This window comes from Danio aesculapii, chromosome 1 (assembly GCF_903798145.1).
Source record: "Danio aesculapii chromosome 1, fDanAes4.1, whole genome shotgun sequence".
In the NCBI taxonomy this organism is placed as follows: Eukaryota; Metazoa; Chordata; class Actinopteri; order Cypriniformes; family Danionidae; genus Danio; species Danio aesculapii.
In genome coordinates this window covers 7180296-7207571 of record NC_079435.1, presented here as the reverse complement: position 1 = coordinate 7207571, position 27276 = coordinate 7180296, and the positions used below count along the sequence as shown (strand labels likewise).

The 27276-nt window shown below is 36.9% G+C and overlaps 1 protein-coding gene across 2 annotated transcripts; it reads left to right on the top strand.

Moving 5' to 3' along the window:
- Window positions 1-1557: 1557 nt before the first annotated feature.
- On the top strand, window positions 1558-23967 carry LOC130224165 (protocadherin Fat 1-like). 2 transcript variants are annotated; one of them, XM_056456451.1, is made up of 30 exons: window positions 1558-1675; window positions 3074-3142; window positions 3570-3733; window positions 5478-5522; window positions 5628-5717; window positions 5797-5886; window positions 6002-6109; window positions 7909-8022; window positions 8107-8200; window positions 10126-10238; window positions 10322-10495; window positions 10569-10697; window positions 10975-11130; window positions 11301-11481; window positions 11573-11703; window positions 12524-13474; window positions 16296-16421; window positions 16494-16745; window positions 16833-16931; window positions 17800-17972; window positions 18074-18222; window positions 18390-18697; window positions 19370-19480; window positions 19567-19758; window positions 19922-20019; window positions 20340-20504; window positions 21220-21411; window positions 21693-21773; window positions 22021-22039; window positions 22143-23967. In XM_056456451.1, coding segments are annotated over exons 1-29 (4638 nt in total). In that variant the 5' UTR covers window positions 1558-1593; the 3' UTR covers window positions 22022-22039; window positions 22143-23967. The 2 variants fall into 2 exon arrangements, with proteins under 2 accessions (XP_056312426.1, XP_056312427.1); XM_056456452.1 differs by lacking the exon at window positions 21693-21773.
- The last annotated feature ends 3309 nt before the right edge of the window (window positions 23968-27276 follow it).

The window sequence follows — 27276 nt, the reverse complement described above, 5'->3', positions numbered from 1 at the left end:
TTGAATAGTTTGGTATTTTGTTAATTCTGTTGATTTCCAGCAGACTGAATGAGGTTTGTGATTGAGTTGGAAACTGATGTGGGGCTTGAAGTGATGCATTATGTTGGACTTTGAACAACAGCCAAAACAGAATCAATATTTTCCCTGAGAAGCATTCTTCATTAGTCTTACTTTTCATATCTGGGTTAAACATAGAAGACAGATAAATGGAAATTTAGCTTGTGTCAAGCAGATCTTGTTGCAGATCACTAACCTTATGATAAAAAAATATACTTTAAGTGAATTTTATTAAGTATACTCAAATAATATAAGTATATTTTAAGTATACTTGATGTATTAACATCCATGTGCTGGTAAGTATACATCTGAAATAGCTCTTGTCTCTCTTTTAGTATATAAAACATCCTTTAAGTGTACTATACGTGGAATAGTAGTACAGTAGACACTTGCGTTTACAGTCTTTCATCTCGTTTTATACTTTAACAACTAAATGAACGCTTCAGTCTATTTAACTGATTGTATTTTAATTACGTTACAACATCGATCCTGTAAAAGGAACTTTATGAAATTAAAAACAGTCACATTAACTTTTCACTAGAAGTTTATTGGAGGCTGTAAAACACTAGCTGTGCATATATAGCTCATTCAAACATATGAAAATAACCAAAGCCACATCAAACTGCATGTGTTAGTTTTACATTCTATTTTTATCACAGCACAGCCTTTAATGATCAAACCATCAACATAAGATATCTATTTAGCTTTTAATTTGTTGCTGGTGTAATATAAAGATGATAATAGATCAGCTTAAATCATGTTTGATTCTGCTGGAAATAATAACATGATTTACAGTTAAGGTCAGAATTATTAGACCCCCTGTTTAATTTTCCTTCAATTTCTGTTTAACGGAGAGAAGATTTCATCAACACATATCTAAACATAATAGTTTTAATAACTCATTTCTAATAACTGATTTATTTGATCTTTGCCATGATGACAGTAAATAATATTTGATTAGATATTTTTAAAGACACTTCTATACAGCTTAAAGTGACATTTAAAGGCTTAACTAGGTTAATTAGATTAACTAGGCAGGTTAGGGTAATTAGGCAAGTTATTGTATAACGATGGTTTGTTCTGTAGACAATCGAAACAAAATATAGCTTAAAGGGGCTAATAATATTGACCTTAAAATGGTTTAAAAAAAATAAAAACTGCTTTGATTCCAGCCAAAATAAAACAAATAAGACTTTCTCCACAAGAAAAAATATTATCAGACATACTGTGAAAATTTCCTTGCTCTGTTTAAAATACAATGTTACACCATATGAAATGGGATTACCTTTCTAAGTACCTTTTATTATCTATTTGAGGTTGTCCAGTGAACTAGAACAAGAAACAAGACCATAGACAAAATTCAGTTCAAGTGACCTGAAGAAATTGCCCAGAAAATCCCTTTGACATCCTGGATTTCAGAACTCTTTGAAGCGAATAACCTTTGATACAGTAGTTTTTATAGCATATAATAAGGAACAGCTCAGACGATTATTCAACAAACATCCTTCACATTTTACGCAAGATGCATTAACGACAATGAATTTTAGGAAAAGATTCTGGGAAACTAATTCTCTGTGGTTTTATTTTATTTTAGCCAGTCTGCATGTCCACAGTGCTGGTAAGTCAAATTTATTCATCGCCATTTGAAGCTCCAAACCCACATCGAAAAATACTACCGTAAATACTACTTAATAAAAAAGTGTGGAATGTATTAAATTTGTATATGTTATAGTATTTACAACACGTTGTTAAAGAATGCTATACTGTAACATACTTTGTAATAACTATAGCGCTATATACTATACTAGAGCTATAACTATATATAACTATATATAACTATATACTATACCTAGAGCGCTGATAAACTGTAATAAATACTGTAGTATATTTTAGTTTTTCTTGCAGTAAACTGCGGTGTATTGTTAAAGAATATACCATACAGTTATATAAAATTGTACTAGTACTGTACTTCAGTACTGGGTCATTTGTTTATATTACTAGTTGTTGTATCCATAGAATCGCCATAACACATTAATTCAAGTACTGTACTATAATAGCATCGAAATTACTGTAGTATATACAATCAATTGCAAATTTACTTTTGGGATGTCTGCATGGGAGTCAGAACTGTCTATAACCTGACAATATGTTGGCAGTTCTGGCACTAAATCTGGTCCCACTTTATATTAGATGGCCTTAAGTACAGCAATCTGTACTTAATCATTTGTTACATTGTACAAATTTTGCACATACAGTTGAAGCCCCCTTTTGATTTTTTTTTCAACAGAGCAAGGAAATTTTCACAGTATGTCTGATAATATTTTTTCTTCTGGAGAAAGTCTTATTTGTTTTATTTCGGCGAGAGTAAAAGCAGTTCTAAATGTTTTAAACATAATTTTAGGGTCAATATTATTAGCCCCTTTAAGCTATATATTTTTTCGATAGTCTACAGAACAAACCATCGTTATACAATAACTTGCCTTAATTACCCTAACCTGCCTAGTTAACCTAATTAACCTAGTTAAGTCTTTAAATGTCACTTTAAGCTGTATAGAAGTGTCTTGAAAAATATCTAGTCAAATACTGTCATCATGGCAAAGATAAAATAAATCAGTTATTAGAAATGAGTTATTAAAACTATTATGTTTAGAAATGTGCTGAAAAAACCTACCCATACCACCAAACCTGTCCCTAACCCTACCTGTATCCCACCTCAAGAGCACCAGAAGTGTACTGCAATACATTATGAACATAGTCAGCACATTGTATTTATTCATTTTCATGCAAGTGCATGTATTTAAGGCCAGCTAATGTAAAAGTGCGACCAGATTTATTGTTGATCTGTTTGCTCTGGCTTTTCTTTTTTGGTGCATACGGTGTTCAGTAACATAAATTGTGTCTCAGTGAATGACGACAGATGAGGTGAGAAGGGTGGTTGTGTTATTTAACTAGCATTTTAGAAAAATGACCATGTTGTAAACTGTTTCATTCTGAAAACAATTACTCCTTGTTTAAGGTTACTCTAAGTTAGACTGTGAAACTGGAACTAATGCCTATGTAGGAAGAGTCCAGGAGGGATATGAAGGTGAGAAAAGACACAAGACAGAATACAGTGCAACACCTCCACAATGTACATTCATATTTCACACAACAACAAATCATATGCATTCTATTAATTGATTGTTATTGAAATTCTCAATTGATCAATAGGCATTATATTAATTGATAATTAATTTATACCACCATTACTGAAATACCAAGAGAATTAATGGACCATTTAAAATATTGTAGTTACAATCACAATATGGCATCGCTTTCCTGTAATGAGTTTCTTTTATTGCATTTGAATACTTATGCACAGTTTTACATTCAGTTTTAAATAGTTAATAATTGTATTTGGTAACTAATTTAACACAAATAATGCAAGATCAATACCGGCAGCATCGATTATTTCATTGCGTTTTAAAATTATACCATTTACAGTATACATCTGTGTGCAATCTGGCTTACAGGAGACCTGGAGATTATTGATAATGTCCGACCTAATGATCGTTTGGTGCTGGAGCTATATTTTCTTCCAGTTGGCGTGACATTTCTAGAGCTGGTTCATTCTATCGGAGACTCATCCGCTACTGTACGAACCACCAAAGCGCTTGATGCTGAACAACTAAAGCAGGTTTGGTTCACTATTGTATTTGTTAGATATACACTGGCCACTTTATTAGAAACACCTTGCTATATTACTCACCCCTATTGGCAAGATCTGAATGAAGTGATAAATGCAATAATGGGATTGAATCTGGAATGTACTTTTAAAACTGTACCTGGGAATTTTTTCTTTAACAATACTAAAACAGGATACATATCTCCTTAATACACTACAAACAAGAAGTTAAAAAGGCCATTACAAAGAAATAGATCAAGAAAATCTTCCATCGATAGGTGAATGGCATGATATTGTAAAAGAGGTGTATGATATAGAAGTACTAACTCTTTCCTTAGAACAGCAATCCTATAAAATACTGAGGAAGGTGGTTGAGAAGAAATAATGTTTTAATTTCAACACAGGCTTATTGTGGATATGTGATCTTGTCTACATTTCTGGAGAGTGCAAATTATGTAGCCAGTGGTACGTCTGTCTGCATTTTGTGTTTAAACAGGGTTCATAGACATTCATGACTTTTCCAGGACTTTCAAGTCAATTTTCATGACCTAATGTTTCATGTAATGTCTACGTATAGGTGGAAAATCATAAGAAAAACAATGAACGTTTAAACTTATTACAGCATATCATAAAACACGCAACAGTCTCTTTAGTTTCAATTTATTTTTTATATCTATGTAAAATTGATGATGCTTAAACAGCACTAATTATGTGAGAGCATGTTTTTGGCTAAGAAAAAAAGTAAAAACAACTAACCTCCATTGCAGTATATACAGATATTTGTCAAACTAATTTTAGATGATGTTAATAGTTTGTTAAACAAGTAATAGTAGGTAAAACTACTTCTATTGTAAAGCCGTGATCACACTGCACTTAATCACTCAATCACTCACTCAATAGACTCCCATTTATAGGCATGCGAATGCGGCAGACCAGAAATGCAAGCATGTGCGACAAGTTTCTGATTTCACTGCAATCGAAAGTTCAAGCTTGGTGAATTCTTACCTGCGAAATCACATCACGTGATTGTGTTAGACCAATAAAATAAGAAATTTAAAATATGGAGCAATCACTCACTATTATTAATGCCTGATCATATTATTTAATACCACCCCTTTTCGCAGTGCTGTACGACAGAATTTCGCGAGCACAAGCTCTAGTGTGACCGCTTTGGACAAAAACGTTTGCTAATTGGAGAGGGGTCTGGATGCAGACCTGATGCAGTGCAATCCGAGCTCACCTAACCCCACCCCTAACCCTACCCGTCACAGTGACGTTACTCACTCCATTGAGTGCAATGTGTCTGACATTGCATTGCTGGCTGCATCCAGATACTATTGGCTAAATGACCAATGTAAATGTAATTTCCATGACTTTTCCAAAACCTTGTGGGTTTTTCTATTTTTCCAAAACTTTTCCAGGCCTGGAAAATGCCATGTCAAAAATCTATGACCTTTCCAGGTTTTCCATGACCGTATGAACCCTGTTTAAACAAACGCTATGGCTTCTGTTCCTTTTCACGCTACCGCTGACTGCTTTCTTCTGTATGAACAGCTTTTCTAGTGTTACTAGCTTGTCCAGTAGCTCGCCATGTACGTCAACAGACTTGGTATGCAGAGTGGAGTTAAGGGTTTGGCAAAGAACATGTAACGAACGTTATTGTAAAGTGTTACCAGCATAAGTACCTAATAAAGTGGCCGGTGAGTATATTTAAGATGACAATGCATTTATTTTTGTACTTATTTCGACCTTACAGTCAGGAGGAAACTTGTATTATTCAGTCACCTGTTTAAACACAGGGGTATGTATATTTATACAATAACATTACTTAATCATTTAGCATGACTTAAATCGTTTTAGAAATAATGTATTAAGCATTCATTATGAAATACATTGTGCAATTCAGAAAGAAAACACCAGATTAAAAGAAATTGAGGACATCAATGACAACCCTCCGATCTTCGAGAGCAAAGCATACAGCGCGACAGTGTCTGAGGTGCGAAAAGTCACATCTTTGTGTGTTTGGTCAATGAGAAATCATATATTTCTGAGTAATCCTTATGTTTGTCTTCCAGAAACTGGCTGTGGGTTCAAATGTGCTCAGGGTAAAAGCTGAAGATATAGATATCTCTCCAGGAAACAACAGAATTACATATTCTATATTGGTGCGTCTATACTAAATCTCTTGAATTTGATCTGTTACTAGTACAAGAGGCTTCCCAAAACTATATAGTTCATTTTTAACTATGCTGTTCTTATTTAAATCACATGTCCTGACAGCCTCCAGCACCAGAGGACTTAGAAGTGAGGAGTGATGGAAATATCAGGTTGTTGAATCCCCTGAACTACAACAACTTTCAGCAGTACATCTTCACAGTGGAAGCTCAAGTAAAGACAAATTCTCAGACATCCTACTAGACTAGTCTCTATTTTACTAAATAGTGCCCAAGGAAAAAAAACTGGTGGGGGTAAAGTTGTTCCTTATTTAATTTGCAGAATGGCCTACTAGGGCAGCACGGTAACTGACTATCGACTGACTTAATTTTTCTGTGATACACAGTGGTGTAAAGTAAGAAATTACAAATACTCAAACTACTGTAATTGAGTAGTTTTTCTCAGGAATTGTAATTGAGTAAGTAGTTTTAAAAATGTGAACTTTTACTTTCCCTTGAGTACATTTTTAGTGCAGTATTGGTACTTTTACTCTACTAATTTCCTTTAACCTGCAGTCACTACTTATTTTTTTCTTGTCTAGAAGTCTAGACAATCCTGCGAGTCCAATCAAATCTCACATAGAACGAAAATTGTATCATAATGAACTACCTCAAGACATGGGCGATTTATAATTGCAGCAAACTGTTTGTAAGCATTAAAAGTGTCTAAGAAGAAGTCCCAAAATTTTTACATACAATGCCCCAGAGACTGTTTAGATGCATGTCACTGATGAGAAGATGATGGATGTTTAATGTATGATGAACAAAATGGGACTTAAACCCAGCAGGCACAAGGCGTCAACATGACGTTGTACCCTAACATCATGGACGTTGCATTTTGTTTGGAAATGAAAATCGTGTGGATGCAGAACTTAACGTCAGGCCAATGTCAATCTCCAACCTAAAATCAACCAAATATCAATGTCTAATGATGTTACAGCTTGACGTTGTGTGGATGTTGCCACTATGACGCCTATCAGACGTTGGATTTTGGTTGCCATACCTGATGAATAATTGTCAGTATTTGACGTCAATATGATGTTGATTTTAGATGTTGGCTACACGTTGATTTTGGTCACTTTCTAACAACCTAAAATAGACCAAATATCAACATCGTTTTACGTCATTATTGGACATCAAAATAACAGTGTCCTTAGACGCTGGCTAGCCATTGAATTTTGGTCACCTGACATCACAACCTAAATCTAACCTAATATTAACGCCTTATGACATTGTGTGCCTGCTGGGCAATAACTAAATGCACTACCGAATGTTACGTTTACATGTACAAATTACATGTAAATGCATCAGCTTTTCACAGCGTAATACTCTCTACTCTTGAGTACTTTAGAAAGGTCTACATTTTAGGGCACTACATTTTTAGGCAAGTAATGGTACTTTTACTTGAGTATGATTTTTCAGTACTCTCCACCAGTGGTGATACAGATTGTGATATTGTATATCATTTTTAGCAGGGGAAATTAATAGCTCAATTTGGAAAGAATTTACATAACTTCACCTTGTTGATCAGAGTGATTTTGTAGATTGCATCTGCATTAAATATCAAAAGTTCTGATAAAATTAGTAGAGCAAAGAAATAAATTTAAAAACAACAACAACAGTTCTTTCTGGCAGTCATTCAGGTACACAAATTGAGTAATCAAATAACAGTCTAGTTTTCATTGTGTGTGTGTATATATTCTACAATAAATCTTTGTTAAAGTTAAAACATTATAATTTCTTGTGCATTAATGCGTTAAATGCTTACACAATCAGAGGTCTTAAAAACACAAACACAATCAGCTTTGGATCTTGGTCAACTATAATCCTGCCTTAACATAGTAGATCCTGTGATGGGACTTGCAGATGCGCACGTTGCGATATTGATGTTGAAACGATATATTGTGCAGCCCTAGTTCAAGCAACTATAAATGTAATGTGGTGGATTTTAATACAACACTGTTTGTTTTTCAGGACCCAGGAGGACTCAGTGACACCACCACCGTTACAATATCCATTGAAGACTATGACAATCTAAACCCTTATTTTGATCACATCCTCTACAAGGCAACCATTGAGGAAAATGAGGTAACAGAGAACAAGATCAATGCTTTAAAAACAAGTGTGTTAAAAAAAAATAAAACCCTCCATGTCGTTTCTGCCCATGCACAGATCGGACATTTCTCAGACGTCACTCCTGAGGCTATAAAAGCTCAAGATGGCGACACGGGTATCAACGAGCCTGTTGTTTACAGCCTAACAACAGGTACTGTTAACCCCAAATTTACAATCCACTTACAGCACACAGACTACTACAAGCTAATTGCTAGAGCTAGTGATTAAATACTCATTTTAAATCTGAATATGTGGAAGAATGCAAGAGAGATGTAGACAAGGAATTTCTAACAGGGCAGATCCAAAATGGACACCTAAACAGTGGCCAGAGTGCACAGCTATGTGTGTTACAGTACATGAGATGAGCGCATATGTAAATAATCTGCATTTAAATAATTTAATCTACCAGGGTGTTGAATGCTTGATTCTGATTGGCTGATCAACATTCTAAGGTATGCAGTTATTTTACAGGTAAACGCACAGCTAAACTAGTACCAACAGAATTACTATTAGCAGGCTAAATCATTTCAGTTATTTCACAACTACAAATAACAGTCAAATACCATCAAAACACAACAGAAGGCTTTGGATGAGCTGTGCATTGGTGCCAATAGCCTAGTGGTTAGTGCGTCGACACATTGTACCCAGGTGCTCGTGGCGACCCGAGTTTGATACCTGACTCAGGGTCCTTTGCCGATTAATCCCCTATCTCTGCTTCCCACACTTTCCTGTGTAAATCTTCACTGTCCTATCAATAAAGGTGAAAACCTCTAAAAATAATTATAAAAAAAAGAAACTAGTCTTTCACACAGGAGGAGTTTGAGGACAAAAATCTGACAAACGTCTGAAAGTTTTTCTTTCATATATGTTGGAAATATAAATATATGAGAAAAAGCATTGACTCTGGTCTATTGAATTAGAAAATAATGCACACCTGCTCCTGTTCTGCTTGATTTAAATCAGACATTATAAAGTTGTGTGCTAAAAGAATCATTATAATTAATTTTGACACTGTTTGAGAGAAAGTTAACTGAAATTTTATAAACAATACATTTTCATAACTATACAAATATTAACCAAGCACTACATAGAAAACTCCAAATTTTCATCAAAAACAGAAAACATAGGCTTCCCAACAACACCAAATCATTTCAAAAGTTCTTCCATGGTTTTATCAAATTTAAGATCAATCAACACTATTGATTTTATTAATGTCAAAGAAAAAAAACAATCAACAACACAACACAGTCTCAAAACTCTTATAGAGAAAGAGAGGGAGTATTTTTTGCATCTGTACAGCGTCTTTCTACTAACAATGAACTGTATATTTACTTAAAAACACCTTGTTGCTTGGAAATATAATACTTCAGTACTGAAGTGGAGCAATGTTGATATCAAATTTCTGTACTTTGACCTTAACTTGTTTGTGTGAGTGCTGCACGATCTTTGATCTGAGTAAGAGTTAATACTAACCTAATTTACATTCCAGCCAATCAGAATCAAGGTTTCCCTCAATATGCAGGTGCACATATTCCTAAAATAATATCGCATGTATTGATTCTGTATAAGTTTATTAATAAGTATTACTCCAGCACATGCATGTACAGTATAATAATACAAAATATTGATATTTTGATTTGATTCTGATAATGAAAAAGCTGTTTATCAACATGGGTGAAACGGTGGCTCAGTGGTTAGCACAATCGCCTCACAGCTAAAAAGTCACTGGTTCGAGTCCCGGCTAGGTCAGTTGGTGTTTCTGTGTGTATAGTTTGCATGTTCTCCCCGTGTTGGTGTGGGTTTCCTCAGGGTGCGCTGGTTTTCCCCACAGTCCAAACACATGCGCTATAGGTGAATTGATGAACCAAAGTGGCCGTAATGTATGCATGTGAATGAGTGTGTATGGATGTTTCCCAGTATTGGGTTGCAGCTGAAAGAGCATCCGCTGTCTAAAACATATGCTGAACAAGTTGGCGGTTCATTCAGCTGTGGCGACCCCTGATGAATAAAGGGACTATTTCGACTACTGTCAAAGGAAAATGAATGAATGAATGTTTATCAACATATCTGTTTCAGTCATTCCAAGTGAATATCAAAGCAACTTTGATATCAACCCAAACAGTGGAGTCATTTCTGTGACAACAGCACTGGACAGAGAGGAGATTGACCAGATAACCCTGTACATACAGGTATCAGAGCTTTCTTAAAACATTCATAAAACCAGTAGATTGATGCTATGATTTCAGCAATCATATTTTTCTTTTAAAAACAGGCAGCTCAGCAAGATGATCCCAGTAAGATAGCCAACGCGGTGGTATTTGTTATTATTGAGGATGTGGATGACAACTCACCCAAATTTGACCAGGATGAGTACATCATATCTATTCCAGAAAATTCTGCAAAGGACCAGTTTGTGCTTCAGATAATAGTCACTGACCTAGACCTGGTATGGTTCCTGAAATCCTCATGATCGATTCATAAAAATAAAAACTTAAGAACTTAAGTTACTTCATCCCTAGGGAGGATTTGTGGGAACGTTACGGTTCATTCCAGACTCTGTCCCATTTTCCATCAATCCTGATGGAAGAATTCTGGTGAAGCGTTCTGAAGATCTAGACAGAGACACTACACCCAGCTTCAGCTTTCAAGTAACAATACGACAGTATTATTTGATCACAGGGCTAGCAAAATCTGGTAGCCCAAAGTCCCTGGACTTTTGTTTGTTCAGTCAAGCTACCAAAATCAATCTATACCGTGTCCAGCAGGGTATCTAGATAGCTCACCAGCCACGCTGTTGATAGATATGGTAACCTGACTAAAATAACAATAGCCCCGGGACTACGAGCTACCAGATTTTGCGAGGCCTGCTGGTTCTTTAAACATCACTGCATAAATGCATGCTAATTCTGCCTCTAAAATCTAAAGGTTGAAGCACAAGAAAACCCTCCTTCCATCAACAAAGAAACAGCAGAGGTGACCATTATCTTGCTGGACGAGAACGACAACAGTCCACAGTTTACAGATTCAGAATATGAGGGCAAAGTTTACACCGACCAGACTGTTGGAATGGAGGTTGTCAAGGTGATGAATCATTGTTTTGTTGAGTCATTTAATTGTTTTCCAGCAATAATTCTGCATATTTCCATAGATTATGCAACCAATATGTCATTATAAGATGACTACTAAACCACAAACCCTTGAAATTATTTGTAAAGTAGTTGTGACTAAACACAGATTCATCTTTATGTTAGGTTGAAGCAACAGACCTGGATGAAGGTCCAAATGCAGAAATCAGTTATTTCATTGAGTTTGGAAATGAAAAAGGCTTTTTTGGCCTTAATGAGAAAGATGGGGCGATTACTCTAGTACAACTAATCCCATTGGTGGAAAATGAAATCCTTGAGTTTGCACTCTACATCACTGCAAGAGATGGTAAGTTTTCATTTCTGTTTGTTTTGGAAGACATTTAGTGGATGTAAAACTTTAATGGCTTTAAATGCTGCACTTCTTCTCACACCAATAGGTGGTGCTATAAGCAGGTCAACCCCTGCAATGGTACATATCATGGCACTCGGAGAGTCTAATCCTCAATTCCCTCAGAAGACCTACCAGGGACAAGTAGAGGAGAATCAGGAAGATGCACAGATTGTGAAGGTCTGTACAACACAAGTTTCTTTATAAGACTTTATATCATACTGTAGGTCTCAAACTCAATTCCTGGAGGGCCGCAGCTCTGCACAGTTTTGCTAGAACTTTAATCAAACACAGCTGATCCAAATAATCAAGATGTTCAAAAGAGTCTTGAACACCTCAATTAGTTGAATAAGCTGTGTTTGATTAGGGTTGGAACAAAACTGTGCAGAGCTGCGGCCCTCCAGGAATTGTGTTTGAGACCTATGCCTTATATCCTTCACCATACTTGGTATATGAATCATATATGGGCTTAGGAGGACTTTACAACACATTCAAGGACATGTAAAACTCTGATTAGCTGGTTAATGTGTGTTTAAAGTCTGCATGAACCGAAAGGTTGCTAAGACTGAAACTTTTATTTCAGTATATTGATGTACTTCCAATTGATATGGAATATTGAGTAGGAGGCGGGGCTTTCTTTTTGTGCATCATTCCCTTGTAGCAATCGAAGGGTAAATGGGGTGTGGTTAATAATATTTTGAATGAATGTGTCAAACTGACATCATAACAGAAGGATCGACACTCCAAACACAGAAACAAATGTTCAGACTTTGATTGAAAATTACCAAAACAAACAGTTTTTTGTCAGTTGATTAACTTGTACTGATTAATTGTTCATCTAAAAAGCAATGTGCCCTAGCAAAATAAACAGTACATTTGTATTTTCTGCTTTAAGTAGGGTGGGAGCTAAACTATGCACGCAAATGTCTAGGAGTAAACCTGGACACTCCTGCAGTAAACTAATCTAATGAGGAACCGTTGTGCACTCTCTCATTCACAGGTTGACTTCCTATCTATTGATCCTTTTGTTCCAGTAAACTTAACAGTTGAGACTGAAGGTGACAAATTTGCCATAAACAAAGATACAAGAGTTTTATATACCAAAGACAAACTAGACTATGAGGAGGAGAGCAGCTACACTGTGTTGCTTTCAATATCGGATGGGACCAACCGGGATGAAGCATCCATCCTGGTTGAATTGCTGGACATCAATGACAACAGTCCAGAGATTGAAGATCACCCTCCCACTGTCTCCGTTTCAGAGAATCACATTGTTGGGGAAGATGTGGCATCAGTAAAAGCCACGGATGCAGATGCAGGATTTAATGCTGAAGTCCAGTACACTCTCCTGGGAGGTGCTGGGAGGTTTAATATTGATCAAGAAACAGGAGTGATAACTCTAGCAGCTACTCTGGACAGGGAAACCCAAGACGAGTATCATTTAGTCATCACTGCCCAAGATCAGGGTCGTCCATCACTTTCCACCACCACTGATCTGGGCATCACCGTGACTGACATCAACGACAATTCTCCCATATTTTCCAAACAGCAGTATGAGACCACAGTGTTCGAGGATGCTGAAGTAGGAGCAGACGTGGTAGTCATCATGGCAACAGATAAAGATGATGGTCTAAATGCTGTTGTGAGCTATCACATTGTCAATCAGCAGCCACCTTCAGACACGCCTGTATTCAACATTGATTCTGATTCTGGTTCTATAACCCTTGCTGAAAAGTTGGATTATGGTAAAGCCAAGCGGTATACTCTAGATGTAGAGGGACGAGATGGAGGAAGCCCTTCTCTTACAGGCAGTGCTGTTGTTATAGTGTGGGTGGAGGATGTGAATAATAAACCTCCTGTCTTCAGTAAGGACCAGTATGATGTGTCCGCCTATGAAAACCTCGTGGGTGGAACTGCTTTGGTATCTCTGGAGGTTACAGATGAGGACAAGGTGAGAGATCTCCCAACTACATCTCTTGTGGCAGTCAAGCAAAATCCACTAATTTTTTTCCAATCAAATTCAGGTCTAATTTTGACCCAATTAAAAAAAAAATTACTCCCCAATAACACCTCTCCAGGACTAATATCTGCCACTACAAAATCAGTTACTACAGCTAATGAGTCAAATTGACAGATCGTTGTCCATCTGCCCACTACTTCCATTTTATCCCCATTGGCCACTAACAAACTACCATTATACTGTGTTTAATCAGTTCCTCCACCTGTTGGTTCCACCCAGAGCTGTTTGGGTACAACTGATACTTGTGCTCCTGTATCAATTAAAAGGCGTGTCTGCACTTGGTCTACCGCGCCCGCCCCCTCCCATTTCCTGACACATGTGGACAATCTGTTAAAGTGACGAGGACAGCCACACTCCCAGCAAGCCTCATTCTTCTGCTGTTCCCCTCGGGCACTATCAGTTTTAAAGGTTCTCATATCACGCCAATTAAACATGCTGTCATTCTGCGAAACTGGCCTAGAGGACTCATTCAGTGTCAGATCTTGCAACATTTTAACCGTGCTCTGCAGATTTTTTACTTCTTATCGCAGCCCTTCTACCATAGTTACTAACGCTTGCAATTGCTCATCTCTTACAGTTCCCATACTTTCATTTATAATGCCACAAACTTTCGTGTTCAGGGGGCTGCGTTCCTTACAAGATCTCTAATTATCTCCAATTGAGACTCCAGGGTAATCGCGCCCTCTAAAGTGGCTGGCTTAACACTGCGCAAATGAATTCATGTATCAGCGCTACCTATTTTGGCAATAAAATGATCTCGAGCCAACAAATCTCTCGTAGTGCTGTCTACAAAGGGATATGCTTTATAGATGCATATATGCTTTATATGCATATATGCTTTATAGATGCATATATTAGTTACCAAACTCCCATGCCGTTTCAGTCGGCTCTTTCTTTACGAGAAGAAAAGCTTACTCGATTCCAATCAGCACTTTTACGCGGCTCTAAGCATTTACCCATTGCTGACTTTAATTGTGAAAAATTTCACCGAGCTTCATCAGGCAACCCACAATAAAGATCTCGTGCACGACCGGAGAGCAACAGGGACATAAACTTTCATTTAAGTTCATCATGCCACCCATTTATCCCCACAGCCATCTCAAACTGATCTACCCAATTTGACCATTCGCGTCCTGTCCCTGTAAATGTCTCAGGCATAAAAACAGGACAGGGCACAGCATTCATCTGCACGGGAACGTCAACATTTAATACTGGCATGGTGTTACTGTCGCTTGCACCCTCCGACAGCGGTTCTGACATCCTGACGGACACTAAACAAAATGTCAATAAGTTTTCAAAAAATCTATTTGATGCTTAACCCCACCACTGCCACTAGTGTAATGAACCTTATTGACATTTATGTCCGTCAGAAAAACACCACACACAATGTAACGTACAAGTAAGAAAATGCTTTATTTACTTTAAGAACAGGGGCAAATTAAATGCGGAAACCAGGGCGAGAGATAGAGACATCAAAGGCTACACGCGATAATCACGCCCATTCCTTTACACATAGTGAGCTTATCACATTACTACAACAGTCACATTACTCACTCGCCTCCCTCACTTATCACCTTTCACACACATAGCAGTCACACTCAACATACAACAGGCATAAACACAAATAAAGATTTTATAAGGACTTCCCTTCACACAGCCTTTGAGACCCACCAAAGGAGAAAGGCACCAGCTTCATCACACAGAGTAGAAAAGAGCGCATTTCCACGATCACACAGGCCTGCTATAGGATTCGTCGTTCGCAGTCTGGAGGAGGGGCCAGGATACTCAATTCATTCATAAAATGTGGAGACAAGGCGGGGCTAGACTCCACGACTCACCCCAACACATGACTTGGTAAGGAGAGAGGCTTAGGCCAAGGTAGTGGTCAACTAAACATTTATTATCCCCCCCTAATTCGACTATCTCGCATATGAAGCCCTGTCTGACTAACTATCTTCATCTCCGGAGGGCTTATTGCCCCCAAGAGGCAGCCCAGCAGAATCCACAACTCACCACCTCGGAGCTCGCGTCTCTTTCCTGCATGCCTCTTTTAAAGTCTCATCATAAGCGGTCCACAGGTGAATCCACTCAGGAAAATCACAACATTCCACACTATGTCTGTTTAACAGCTGCCTAGCAATAACTCCTGCCAGTACCCAAAACAATCCCAGAGTAATCTTCCCGAAAAAACCTAGCAAAACAATTACAACAACCTTCTAATCTACACCTAATATACACAATTGCAAAAGTAATTATGTGCAGTTACCATTCATATCTTGTCTTGCAACTGCGTGGTAACTCATACTAACATCTCAGAGCACTCTAACAACAATTTATGACTGATGTTGAGTTCACACTGCACGATTTTAGGTTTTGTAAAAACATTGACAAAAAGTCATGCAGTGTGAAAACATCTGTAATCTGACAATTTTGGAAATCATGCCGCGTGAACTCTGCATTAGTAACATCTTTGTTACCCTACCAGCAAAAAATATAAGGTCTGGCTGCAGACTGTGTGCATATGCAAGCTGAGACTGCAGGCATGTTTTTAATGTCTACACTTAACCTCGCCCCTAATCCTACCCCTGACAGTGATGTCTCAGACTGCATGTCTCAGCTTGCATGTGCAAATCTTCTATTGAAATTACCCTACATTTTAAACTTGCCTTCCATTTAAGTATAACATGCATAAGACCTAAAGCTAACATTTCAAGTTCATGTTGATGTACTTACCTATCTCCTTTCTATTTAGGATAGGTTCTCTAAGGGTCACTTTATCATGGATAGTGATACCTTCGTTATCAACAGTCAAGGAGTTATATCACTCGGGAGAGATGCCACCTTGGATAGAGAAACTAATGACCATTACACACTGGAGGTGCAAAGCTATCATAACTGTTTACAGAATGAGTATGAGTACTCATACTAAATATGATGCTTGCATTTTCAGGTAATCGCCGTAGACCAGCCTGTTGATGGTTTAAGCTCCACAGCTCAGGTCATCATCACTGTCCTGGACATCAACGACAACAACCCACAAATCCTTCCTCTGCCAGAGCCCATTGAGATTCAGGAAGGCAAATACACACAGACATCACCTGGGGAGGTGTGCAAAATTTCAGCCACAGATGCTGATATTGGAGATAATGGGCTTGTCACCTTCTCTACTTCTTCTTTGAGCAATTTCTTCAGTTGCAGTGATGTGAGTACCTAACTATAAAGCATGACAATGTATTGTTAGAAGTTCAGATCCTACTTAATTTTCTTACAAAAACATTCTCCCCATTAGGATGGGACTCTACAAGCTATCAGTGAGTTGGATCGGGAGATGCAAGATGTCTATGATGTGGTCATCACTGCTGTGGATCACGGGATACCACAGTTAAATGTAATTTTCTTTTCTTTGTGTGTTCGATTTGCCGGACTTGACTGGATACCTCCACAAATATGACAAACTAGTGTTTGAGTTTGTTGTAAAATGGGTAGCCATTCATGCTCCTATACATATGCTTATCAGGGTTGAGCGCTAACACTGAACCAGCCTTACAAAGAGTTCAGAATTGCTTAAAAACTACAAGTGTGTTGGAGCATTGATGGAACTGAACTGTACTGAAAAATTGCTCCCTTGAATCAGGATTGACAGTTTACTCTAAAGCAGAGGTATCTATCCTGCTTCAGTAGAGCTAATATCCTGCCCTTTTAAGCTCCATTTATTATTAAACACATCTGAACCAATAAATTAAGGTCTTGATAAGCATATTAGGAACTTCCATGAGTGTCAAGGCAAATTGGATTAAAAATCTGGATCCCCAAAACTGCGTTTTTTCTCTAAAGTAGGAGTAGGCAACCCTGCTCCTGTAAAGAAATCTTCAAGAAGAGATTAACTCAAAATTTAGTCTGATATACCTGAAAAAGGTATTCAAGGATTACCAGAAAGTTACAGATTGTTTAATCAATGTTGGAGCTAAACACTGCAGGGACGTAGATCTCAAGGGCCAAGAGTAACTTAGGTGCAGCAACGGTATATTTGTTGGAGGTCTTCCTTATATTTGACTGACAAGTTTCAGGTATTGAAGTCTATATCAACAAGCTAACATTTTGAATAAAGTCTGCTTGATTAGAAAGAGATTCAAGATGGTTCCATATGTGCTAATCAAAGAACAGGGATGTGAAACACTGCTGCATCAAACTGCATATCTACAATTCAACTGTTGTTATAAATGACAAAATGGTTTATTTGGTTGATTTCCCCTCAGAATATGACCACAGTGAGGGTCAGCATCACAGATGTCAATGACAATGCTCCAGTCTTCAGCTCAGAGACTTACAGCAGAAGTATTCTAATTAGAGATGCAAAGGTTGGAGAGTTGCTGCTGACAGTCTCTGCCACAGATAGAGATGCTGGAGACAATGCACTTATTACCTACAGGTAAACACAAGCTTCATTTTCACAATCAAGACATCAGACAAGATAAATATTTTTCAGAATCAATAAAGGAAACCTGATGCATTAATCTCATCTTTCTGTAGTTTCTCTGAAGTCTCCTCCATGGTTGCACTGGATGTTGAAACAGGAGACATCACTTTGACCTCTGACCTTAGTGAAGTCACAGAAGACACACTGCTAACCCTTAGTGTTATAGCAACAGATCATGGAACACCAGCACTATCTGATGAAGGTTTGGGTTTAGTTTGCACAAATTCTGTAGGAAATCTGGTATTAAATCAATGTGTGGAGTAAACAACAGTCATTACCAAGAGTTAGTTCAAACTGAGTACATTCCATGCGTAATATTTAAATGTTACCTGATGAACATCAAAGCTAACATCTTTGTTCTCTCTGTAGCCGAAGTCTTGATCAACTTCAAAATTGCTTCTCTCACTGAGAGTGTGTCTTTTGAGAGTTCCTCCTACAACTTTGCAATCAAGGAGAATGAACCCGAGGAGACAATAGTAGGCACGGTCAAGGCATTAACAGGGAGTCCACTGGTTACAGTCAACTATAACATGAAGTCACATGAGGACGTCTTCTCTGTGGATGCTGAGGGAACCATAAAAGCTCTAAAATCACTTGACAAGGAGGACGTGGAGTGGTATATCCTCACCGTAGAGGCTATAGACTCCAGAACACCTCCAAACACTGCAGAGACAACGGTATCATTCTCAGTATAAAACTCAGGCCACAAACAAACTCTATAGAAGCATGCAACGTTCATTTTGGCATCAACATTTTAGTCCAAATATTTAAAAATTCAAAAATCAAGACAAAAAATTGTCTTATTTTCAGAAATAATTGCCCAAAATCTGGCATTGGCATAAGAAAAATAATCTTGTTTTTCCTTTTGACATCAAATTATTTTGCTTACCCCTATGAAAGATCATTTTGCTTGTTTTAAGAAAACACTCACTTCATTTTGACATATCATTTTTTAAAACAAGACAGTATTTTTTGCTTGTCTAGAAAACGCTTGTTGATTTAAGAAGTCTTTAATATTTGGACTAGAAACACAACAAAACTCTAAGAAAAGCATATTTAAAGTAACAGATCTTTAAATTAAACATGTTATTGTTCATGGAGCTTTTTTGTGCATGAGGCTGTTAATTTGTCTTTGACAGTAATTGACCTACAACAATTGTTTAATGGAGTTGTATGCCCCATAAAAGCAACACACGAAATGTATCAAGTAATTTGCATTGACGGATTTAAGGAGTTTTTGTTTACGTACCTGTATAGAATGTGTTTCAGAACTAAGTCTTACTCTTCCAGCATCTCAAAGTTTCTTTTCTTAAAACAAAGCTGACCTTCAGCATTTTGACTTCTTTCAGGTCAGTGTTCAGGTTGAGAACGTGAATGAGGCTCCTGTGTTCGACGCTGAAAAATACACAGCTAACATTTTCAGTATTGCTCCATACAAATTCCCTATAGTGAAAGTGCAGGTAAATGTATAGGTGTATGGTTGCTTTTCTAAAAATGGACATAGAAATTGGATTTATATTATGTATAGTGGCTATGTACCTCTCAGGCATCAGACCCTGATGTGGACGAGAGCTCGGAACTGCAGTATTCACTGGTGAAGCCCACTTCTGTGCTGGATGTTGAGGCAAGCAGCGGTCAGCTTTACGTTCTGGATGTGTTCAGCGTTGTAGACCCTCTGGTCACCTATGAGGTTAAAGCCACTGATAAACATGGACTTTTCACGATGACGACAGTAGAGGTAAGCAGAAACGGATCAGGAAGAGAGAGAAAGAGAATGTTTGACTGTATCAGCACTGCTCAAAACAGCATGAGAAGAGCATAAAATGCAATTTAATTGGGTAAGGAGGAGAAATACAGACCAATCATCGCAAAGATTGAGTCCATATGTTTGTCACCCACAGGTACACATGAAAGAAAGCCGGTACGGTAACAGCGTCACTGTCATCTCTCTAAATCAGCCGGTGTACATAGTGGAAAAGATGATACCAGAGATAGAAGAGTGAGTCATTTCCGAAATATTGTTTAGTGAGGCATGACAACAGCATTGCTGAAGTAAAGTGTATTCAAAGAGAGAAAGTGGATGTTTGAAGAAATACAAAAATAAATGAATGTTTGTTTTACTCACCCTCGATGGTTTTCCAAACTTGTGTGCTGCTTTTTCTACATTACTTGTGGGCTATATTTCCAAACTGAAATTTATACCAATAATTTCTGAAAAGTTTATTTTAACAGCTGTTTGCTGATTTACAAATTGGACAGAATTTTGCATTGGTATTTTTTTTTATACCACACATACTCTAATAGTGTTTTTTTCTTCAGGTCCATGAAGACAGCTTTTGGCTGGACTGTGAAAATCCTCAGTGTGACAGCAGATGGTGGGAATAAGATACGGATTAATTCTCGAAAATCAACAGACAAGACTTACATTAGCTTTATCGCAATGGACTCCAGTGGTAGCATCATTGAAGCAGATGAAGTCAAAGAGTAAGTCGAACTAATATCCATCATTTTTAACAAAAAAATCACAGCATATAAGGATGCTAAAGATAAAGTTTTAGTAAGAAAACAAGTTCAAAACAAATATGCTTATAATGGTTAAAGTCAATAGTTTCATGAGCAGAGCTGACTTTATGCTCTTTAAAACTAAAGTTCCTCACTGGCATTGATAGATTCTTGAGTAATGTAGTTAAAACTGACCTTATTTCCTTTCTTTAAATATAAAAATATCTCTAACTGCTCTCAAGTCTATTGATTTAGCATCATGTTTGTACAAAGATACAAGTACAGGTTCTGATTTATACAAATATACAGTGAAGAATTAATCACATTTAAAACAAGCCTTTTATATACATTTAAATAGATTTTTGTTTTTACAAAAGTGATTCACTTTTGTGATCAATACTCGTATTAGGTATCACTTCAGAAATCATTTTAATGATCAAGAAAAATGTATTATTATTATTATAACTATCAGTTTTAATAAAAGTTGCGCTGCTAAATTGTTGTGACCATATTTTATCATTCAAAAGTACCATAATAATACTTGGATTTATCAAGGATGCATTAAATTGATCAAGATCAGTAAACAAATGTATAATGCTGCAACAGATTTAAGATGGCATATATACACCTGTTCTATACACGGTAAATAGGATAAGAATGTTACAGGACAGTATTCAAACTATTTTCACTCCCACAGGAAAATCTACACTGAGCATAAAGTTTTAGCATCTGAACTGGAGAAGATTTTTGGGACGGAAGTGAAAATCCAAGTGGAGGACAGTTCTGGAAACTTTGAAGGTTTCAGTAAAGAAGTCGTCATTACTCTAGCTGTTCTCCTGTCTTTGACCATTTTGGCGGCTGGGGTGCAACTGACTCTCTATATTATCAAGTAAGTTATTACTGACAGGTTTTTTTTTTAAGTATTTTGCTGGGTGGCAAACTTGCAGTCTGGTGTGTTTTTTGTTGGTTATTGTAAATATTTGCATGATTTTTTTTGTTTGTTTCTTTATTTGATTAAATGTTACAGTATATACTCAGGCTGAGCCTTTTATTCTGCATGCACAGCCAGTAGCTAAACAATTCTAAATATTGTATTTTAGATAACGTTTAGAATATTTTAGGTAACTGTAGTACTGTAGTTAATCCAGCTTTCCCCATCTCATGTTTTAGGAATAAATTTGATGACAAACAAAAGAAAATGGAAGGAGAAAAATCATATAAATTCAGTATTGAGCACCCTGTAAATTTTTGGTAAGTGCTGATAAATGTTAAAGATTAGCAGACTGTGTCTAGTTTAGACATATCGCTCTTACGTTTCAAATTCGAGTTAGACTAATGTGTTTTTAAGCAGATTTTAAAATGTTAAGGCCAATCTTAAAGAAAATGTTAGATGACTACCGTGTAAGACTAGTTAAAGCGGTTTACAAACAACAATAAAATCTGCAGTTGGTTTGTTTTGACATGTTTGACTAAACACGGCTTTCCTCTTGTTTAACAGAAAACCAGTATTGAGAGAGGTAAAGCACTTGCTATAATGATAACTCAATATTTGTTTAGCACATTTTTTATCAATATTTGTCAATTTTTCCATGTTTGCTCTGTGTCCTGTGTGTTTTACAGGTGTGACAGAATGGATGAATGTCACTGATTTCAGTAAAAGCAGCATCTCTGAGCTCTGATTCAGAGCACCTCAAAGTGTAATAAGACTTTATGTCTTGACTATGATGCATGTTTATGGAATATGGGACATGAAGCCATATCACTGCCACTTTATAATGAACTCAAATGATATATTTATATAAATATATTTATTATACTGAACAATATAGCTGTTAAGATTGAGTTCCTGTAACGCCTACAAAAAAACATGGTACAACGGTAAGATCATGTGGCTGATTCCCTGGGAATACAAAAAAAAAAGCCAAATGTATAGATATATGTAGAAGTTGTAAGTAGCTTTTGGCTGGGCTGTGAAAATCCTCCGTGTGACAGCAGATGGTGGGAATAAGATACTCATTAATTCTCGAAAATCTACTCCAGTGATTTGGAGTCATTGAAGCAGATGAATAATTATTATATAATCAGTTTTAATACAAGTTTTGCGGCTATATTGTTGTGACCAAATCTTATTTGAATTTGCATCCCTATTAGAATATAATAATAAAATGGGGCTGGGGTCATTTTTGCCTGTCAATCAAAAGGGATCAAAGTTATTTATTAAAGTTATTTATTTCACAATCAATCAATCAATCACAACAATAAACCAACCAACCAATTAACCACAACCAATCAACCACAACCAATCAACCACAACCAACCAACCAACCAACCAACCTCAACCAACCAACCAACCAACCAACCATCCACAACCAACTGGAGTGAAATTTAAAGTGAAACTAATGTTCTGTACCTTGAAATAAGTTCGGGAATAGCGCACGAGAGAGAGAGAGAAGTGAAAATTTTTCTTTCATTCTTGACATTGGAGATTGAATTAGGGGAGCTGCAGCTGTTATCTTCTTTTGGGTGTCTTGAATATGAGAGGTGTTTGATTTAATTTCTGTTTGATCCTGTTTGAAATTTGTATTCACCTGTGTGTGATTTTTAATTTGTGAAAAGTCAATTATAAAAGTTTGAAGGGCAGACTCTATGCCCTGGATGATGATAGTGCCGTTGTGGTATAAGTTTAGAGATAGGCTTCTTGATTCCTCATTCTCTTCAGCATCTTCAAATACTAGTATTTTTCTGCCTTTGCAGATCCCTCTTTTTGAGGTAAAGGCAAAATGTTGGCAGAAAGCAGTATGCCATAGTGGGCTGTTTTCAGTATAAAAGAGCAGGTTGTTTAGTTTACTGTGCTCATAGTCTGCAAATAGTGTTTCAGGTCTCTCCTTGATCTGCCTCTGTTGGTGGAGCAGTTTAGAGTGTTCAGAGCTCTTCTGAGGATAGATAAAGGGGCGGGGCCTGCATGCTGCAGTGGCCATTGCTGATTTTAAAATGTGAACAAACAACTGTGAAAACTGTCAATTTGTTTAATTTTGATTGTTCTTCTGTGAATTATTTATAATTGTAGATCAAAATATCAAAAATGTCCACAAAAATAAAATATTGATGAAAATCAGTGCGTAAATTGTAAAAACAAGACCAAAATAAGCATCTTCATTGATACTGCCATAAAATTCAGTAAAACTTTGTTAAAAGATGTTTTCTTATTTAAAATTTGTCAGAATTATTCTCTGATTTAAGCAAAACAATAATAATATAAAGTGAATTGCCGAATAATCAGGAGCTAATCTGCTGCTGCTCTCTCTCTCTCTCTCTCTGACCATTTTTTTTGAGAGAGAGAGCGAGAGAGAGAGAGAGAGAGAGAGAAATCGCACGAGGTAATCTGTTATGGCTGACTTATGATGTTCACCCTGTATGTTTAATAAATCACGGGTTAATACCTGCCGATTGAGCTCCGTGTGTCCTCCTTGCAACTAAGCCAAAGAACCCACGAGACTGCGAGTGGTGAGAACTGGAAAGTTTACATCTTAAGACCAACAAGCGTTACACAACTAACTACAACCAACAGAGTTTACCAGCACTGCAGGGTGTGAATTATCCATTGTTGTCATGTATCTTTACAGCCTGTTCAATTGCAGTTCCAGCAAGTTCAGCATAAAGCTTTTCAGATTTATCACAACAGATGAGTGGTTGCTATTAAAGCAAGAGTAAAGTTACAGCCATTACTGCAAAATAAACCCTGACTGGATGATCACATCACAACAGGCCCAGCCCTAACCAATTTGGTGCCCTAGGCTAAATTTCAGGTTGTGCCCAGTCACATCGCAGTTAATTCCACTGCTAGTGTATAGTCATAAGAAACTAAATAGCTTTTTGATCAACTACTACAAGCTGGGAAAACGTCAGAAAAATATGCCAATGCAATTCAAGAGTTCACACTTAGCTGATGATTGATTATAAGCAAGTTTGGCATGCATCAATGACCTCAAAAGGTCCTTGAGCCCTGGGCTCCCTCCTGTTTGCAGGGCGAGAGGGGAGCTTTGAGCTCAGGTAGATCTTGACAACTCCCGCCTTGATAAGAGCTGATAACTAAATGATTGCTATGAAGAGATATGCTGCTGGATGAGAGTTTGACTGTAGTGCTAAATTTCTATTGATCAATTCACTTGTAGTGCATGTTTTTGTAATGTGGGAGGAAACAGATCCCTACTGAAAAAACCAGCTTAAACCAGCCTAAGCTGGTTGGCTGGTTTTAGCTGGTTGACCAGCCTGGTTTAGAGGGGTTTTGGCCACTTCCAGGCTGGCTTCCAGCCAATTCCAGCCTGGTCTTAGCTGGTCAGGCTGGAAAATGACCAGCTAAAACCAGCTTGACCAGCCAGGTTTTGGCTGGGCTCCCAGCCTGGCTACTCTGGTCAAGTAGGTTTTAGCTGGTCATCTCCCAGCCTGACCAGCTAAGACCAGGCTGGAAATGGCTTGAAACCAGCCTGGAAGTGGCCAAAACCCCTCTAAAACCAGCCTGGTTGACCAGCTAAAACCAGCCAACCAGCCTAGGCTGGTTTAGGCTGTTTTTTTCAGTAGGGATATACTGAAGAATAAGACGAATGTGCAATAACAACTATACTTTAGCTTTACAGCGCTTGCGTCCAAGATGTATTCATTGATGGAAGCCTGATAACTGATCAAATGACAGAATATGTAAACTTAGTTTATATATATAACTAAATACGAATAATTAAAAGCCTGGGTGCTGGTCCACAGAAGGTTCTTATTTTGAGAGCGAAGTCACAAGCTTAGATTTGGTTGACCAATCAGAGGCAAATGGGCATTTCAGCACCGCCTACATGTGTATAATGAATTTTGAAGTCGTTTATCCATTTTCCCACCCTAAATTTAAATAATGAAAATGGAGCCAAAATCTTGTTTTTTTCGTTTTTTGTGAGCAAATGAAAAATGGCCGTTTTCTTCATTTTCCTTTTTTTGTTTGAAAACAGATATGGATTGGATGGAAGATACCCTGATTCCTCTGTTTTTGTCGCATTTTTCTTCCTCTTCTTTTCTTTTTTGCCTACCCTGCATACCAGACAGTTTGGGACATTTTGACATTTTGAGCTTGTTGACCGATCAAAAAACAAACACCGTGTAGCAGGTAAAGTCTAATTATTCGGATGAGGGAGGGGCATGTCTTAGGTGATTAGGCTATATTATCATTATTTAATACTACTACTACTTAGTAGGTTTTGCACTATGCAGTTAAATTAATATGGGCTTATTATTTAATGCGATAATATCAACTAGTTTTAAGAATAATGAAAGTTACACTTTTTTTTCCTTCCTCATTTCTGGCGCCCTTCTGGATGTACAGCGCCCTTAGCATTTGCCTATACTGCCTATGCCACGGGCCGGCCCTGTCATCACAACATCATCATCCTAAAGAGTTTAGTTTAATACACTATGAAAAATATGTTAGGTTGTTGTAGCACATCAATGGGTAGAATAAGGCAAAACCCCAAATACACTGTAAAAAGAATTATTGCTACCTTTTTTAGTTAATGTCAACTTACATTAATTAAACTGACTGAGAATATTAGGTTAAACTCTGTAAACCTTGAAAAATGTTGTTTAAGTCTGATTAACTTAATCAAAAAAGTTAACCCCTTTCAATATTATTTGCCCCTTTAAGCTATATTTTTTTCGATAGTCTACAGAAAAACCATTGTTATACAATGACTTGCCTAATTACCCTAACCTGCCTAGTTAATCTAATTAACCTAGTTAAGCCTTTAAATGTCACTATAAGCTGTAGAAATGAGTTAATAAAACTATTATGTATAGAAATGTGTTGAAAAAATCTGCTCTCCATTAAATAGAAAATGGGAGAAAAAATAAACAGGGGGCGAATAATTAAGGGGGCTAATAATTGTGGGGGCTAATAATTCTGTCTTCAACTATATATATCTATAGGAGCCTTCCTAACACTATAGTGTCAAAACAAACAGTAATAATTATATTAAACATTACAATCAATAATTAAACGAATAGAAATAAAGGTGTGGGTGGCAAAGATAAAGTATCTTTGGAGAAGTTTAATGTTCAACTAGGCTTTACAAAGAATTAAAAAATTTATATTAATAAATGTTTTTTATCCATCCAGATATAAAGCCAAATAAACCCTAAATAACAATCAAAACTCAAAATGCAAGTGCCCAGGTTAATTGAATAAATCATGGTCACGGTTAATACACATTAAGAAAAAAGTAGAAGATAATATATCAAAAGATTAAAACATGATTATTTCTAAGAGAAAAAACAAAAAATATGAATAAATAACAAACAAACTGAGAAATATGGGCGCTTTAGCACATCATCATTTGGTATTTTATTTATTTTGTTGATTTCCAGCAGATTGAATGAGGTTTGAGATTGAGTTGAAAACTGATGTGGGGCTTGAAGTGATGCATTATGTTGGACTTTGAACAACAGCCGAAACAGAACCAACATTTTCCCTGAGAAGCATTCTTCATTAGTCTTACTTTTCATATCTGGATTAAGCTCAGAAGACAGATAAATGGAAATTTAGCTTGTGTCAAGCAGATCTTGTTGCAGATCACTACCCTTATGATAAAAATATATACTTTAAGTTAACTTTATTAAGTATACTCAAATAATATAAGTATATTTTCAGTATACTTGATGTATTAACATCCATGTGCTGGTAAGTATACATCTGAAATAGCTCTTGGCTCTCTTTTAGTAT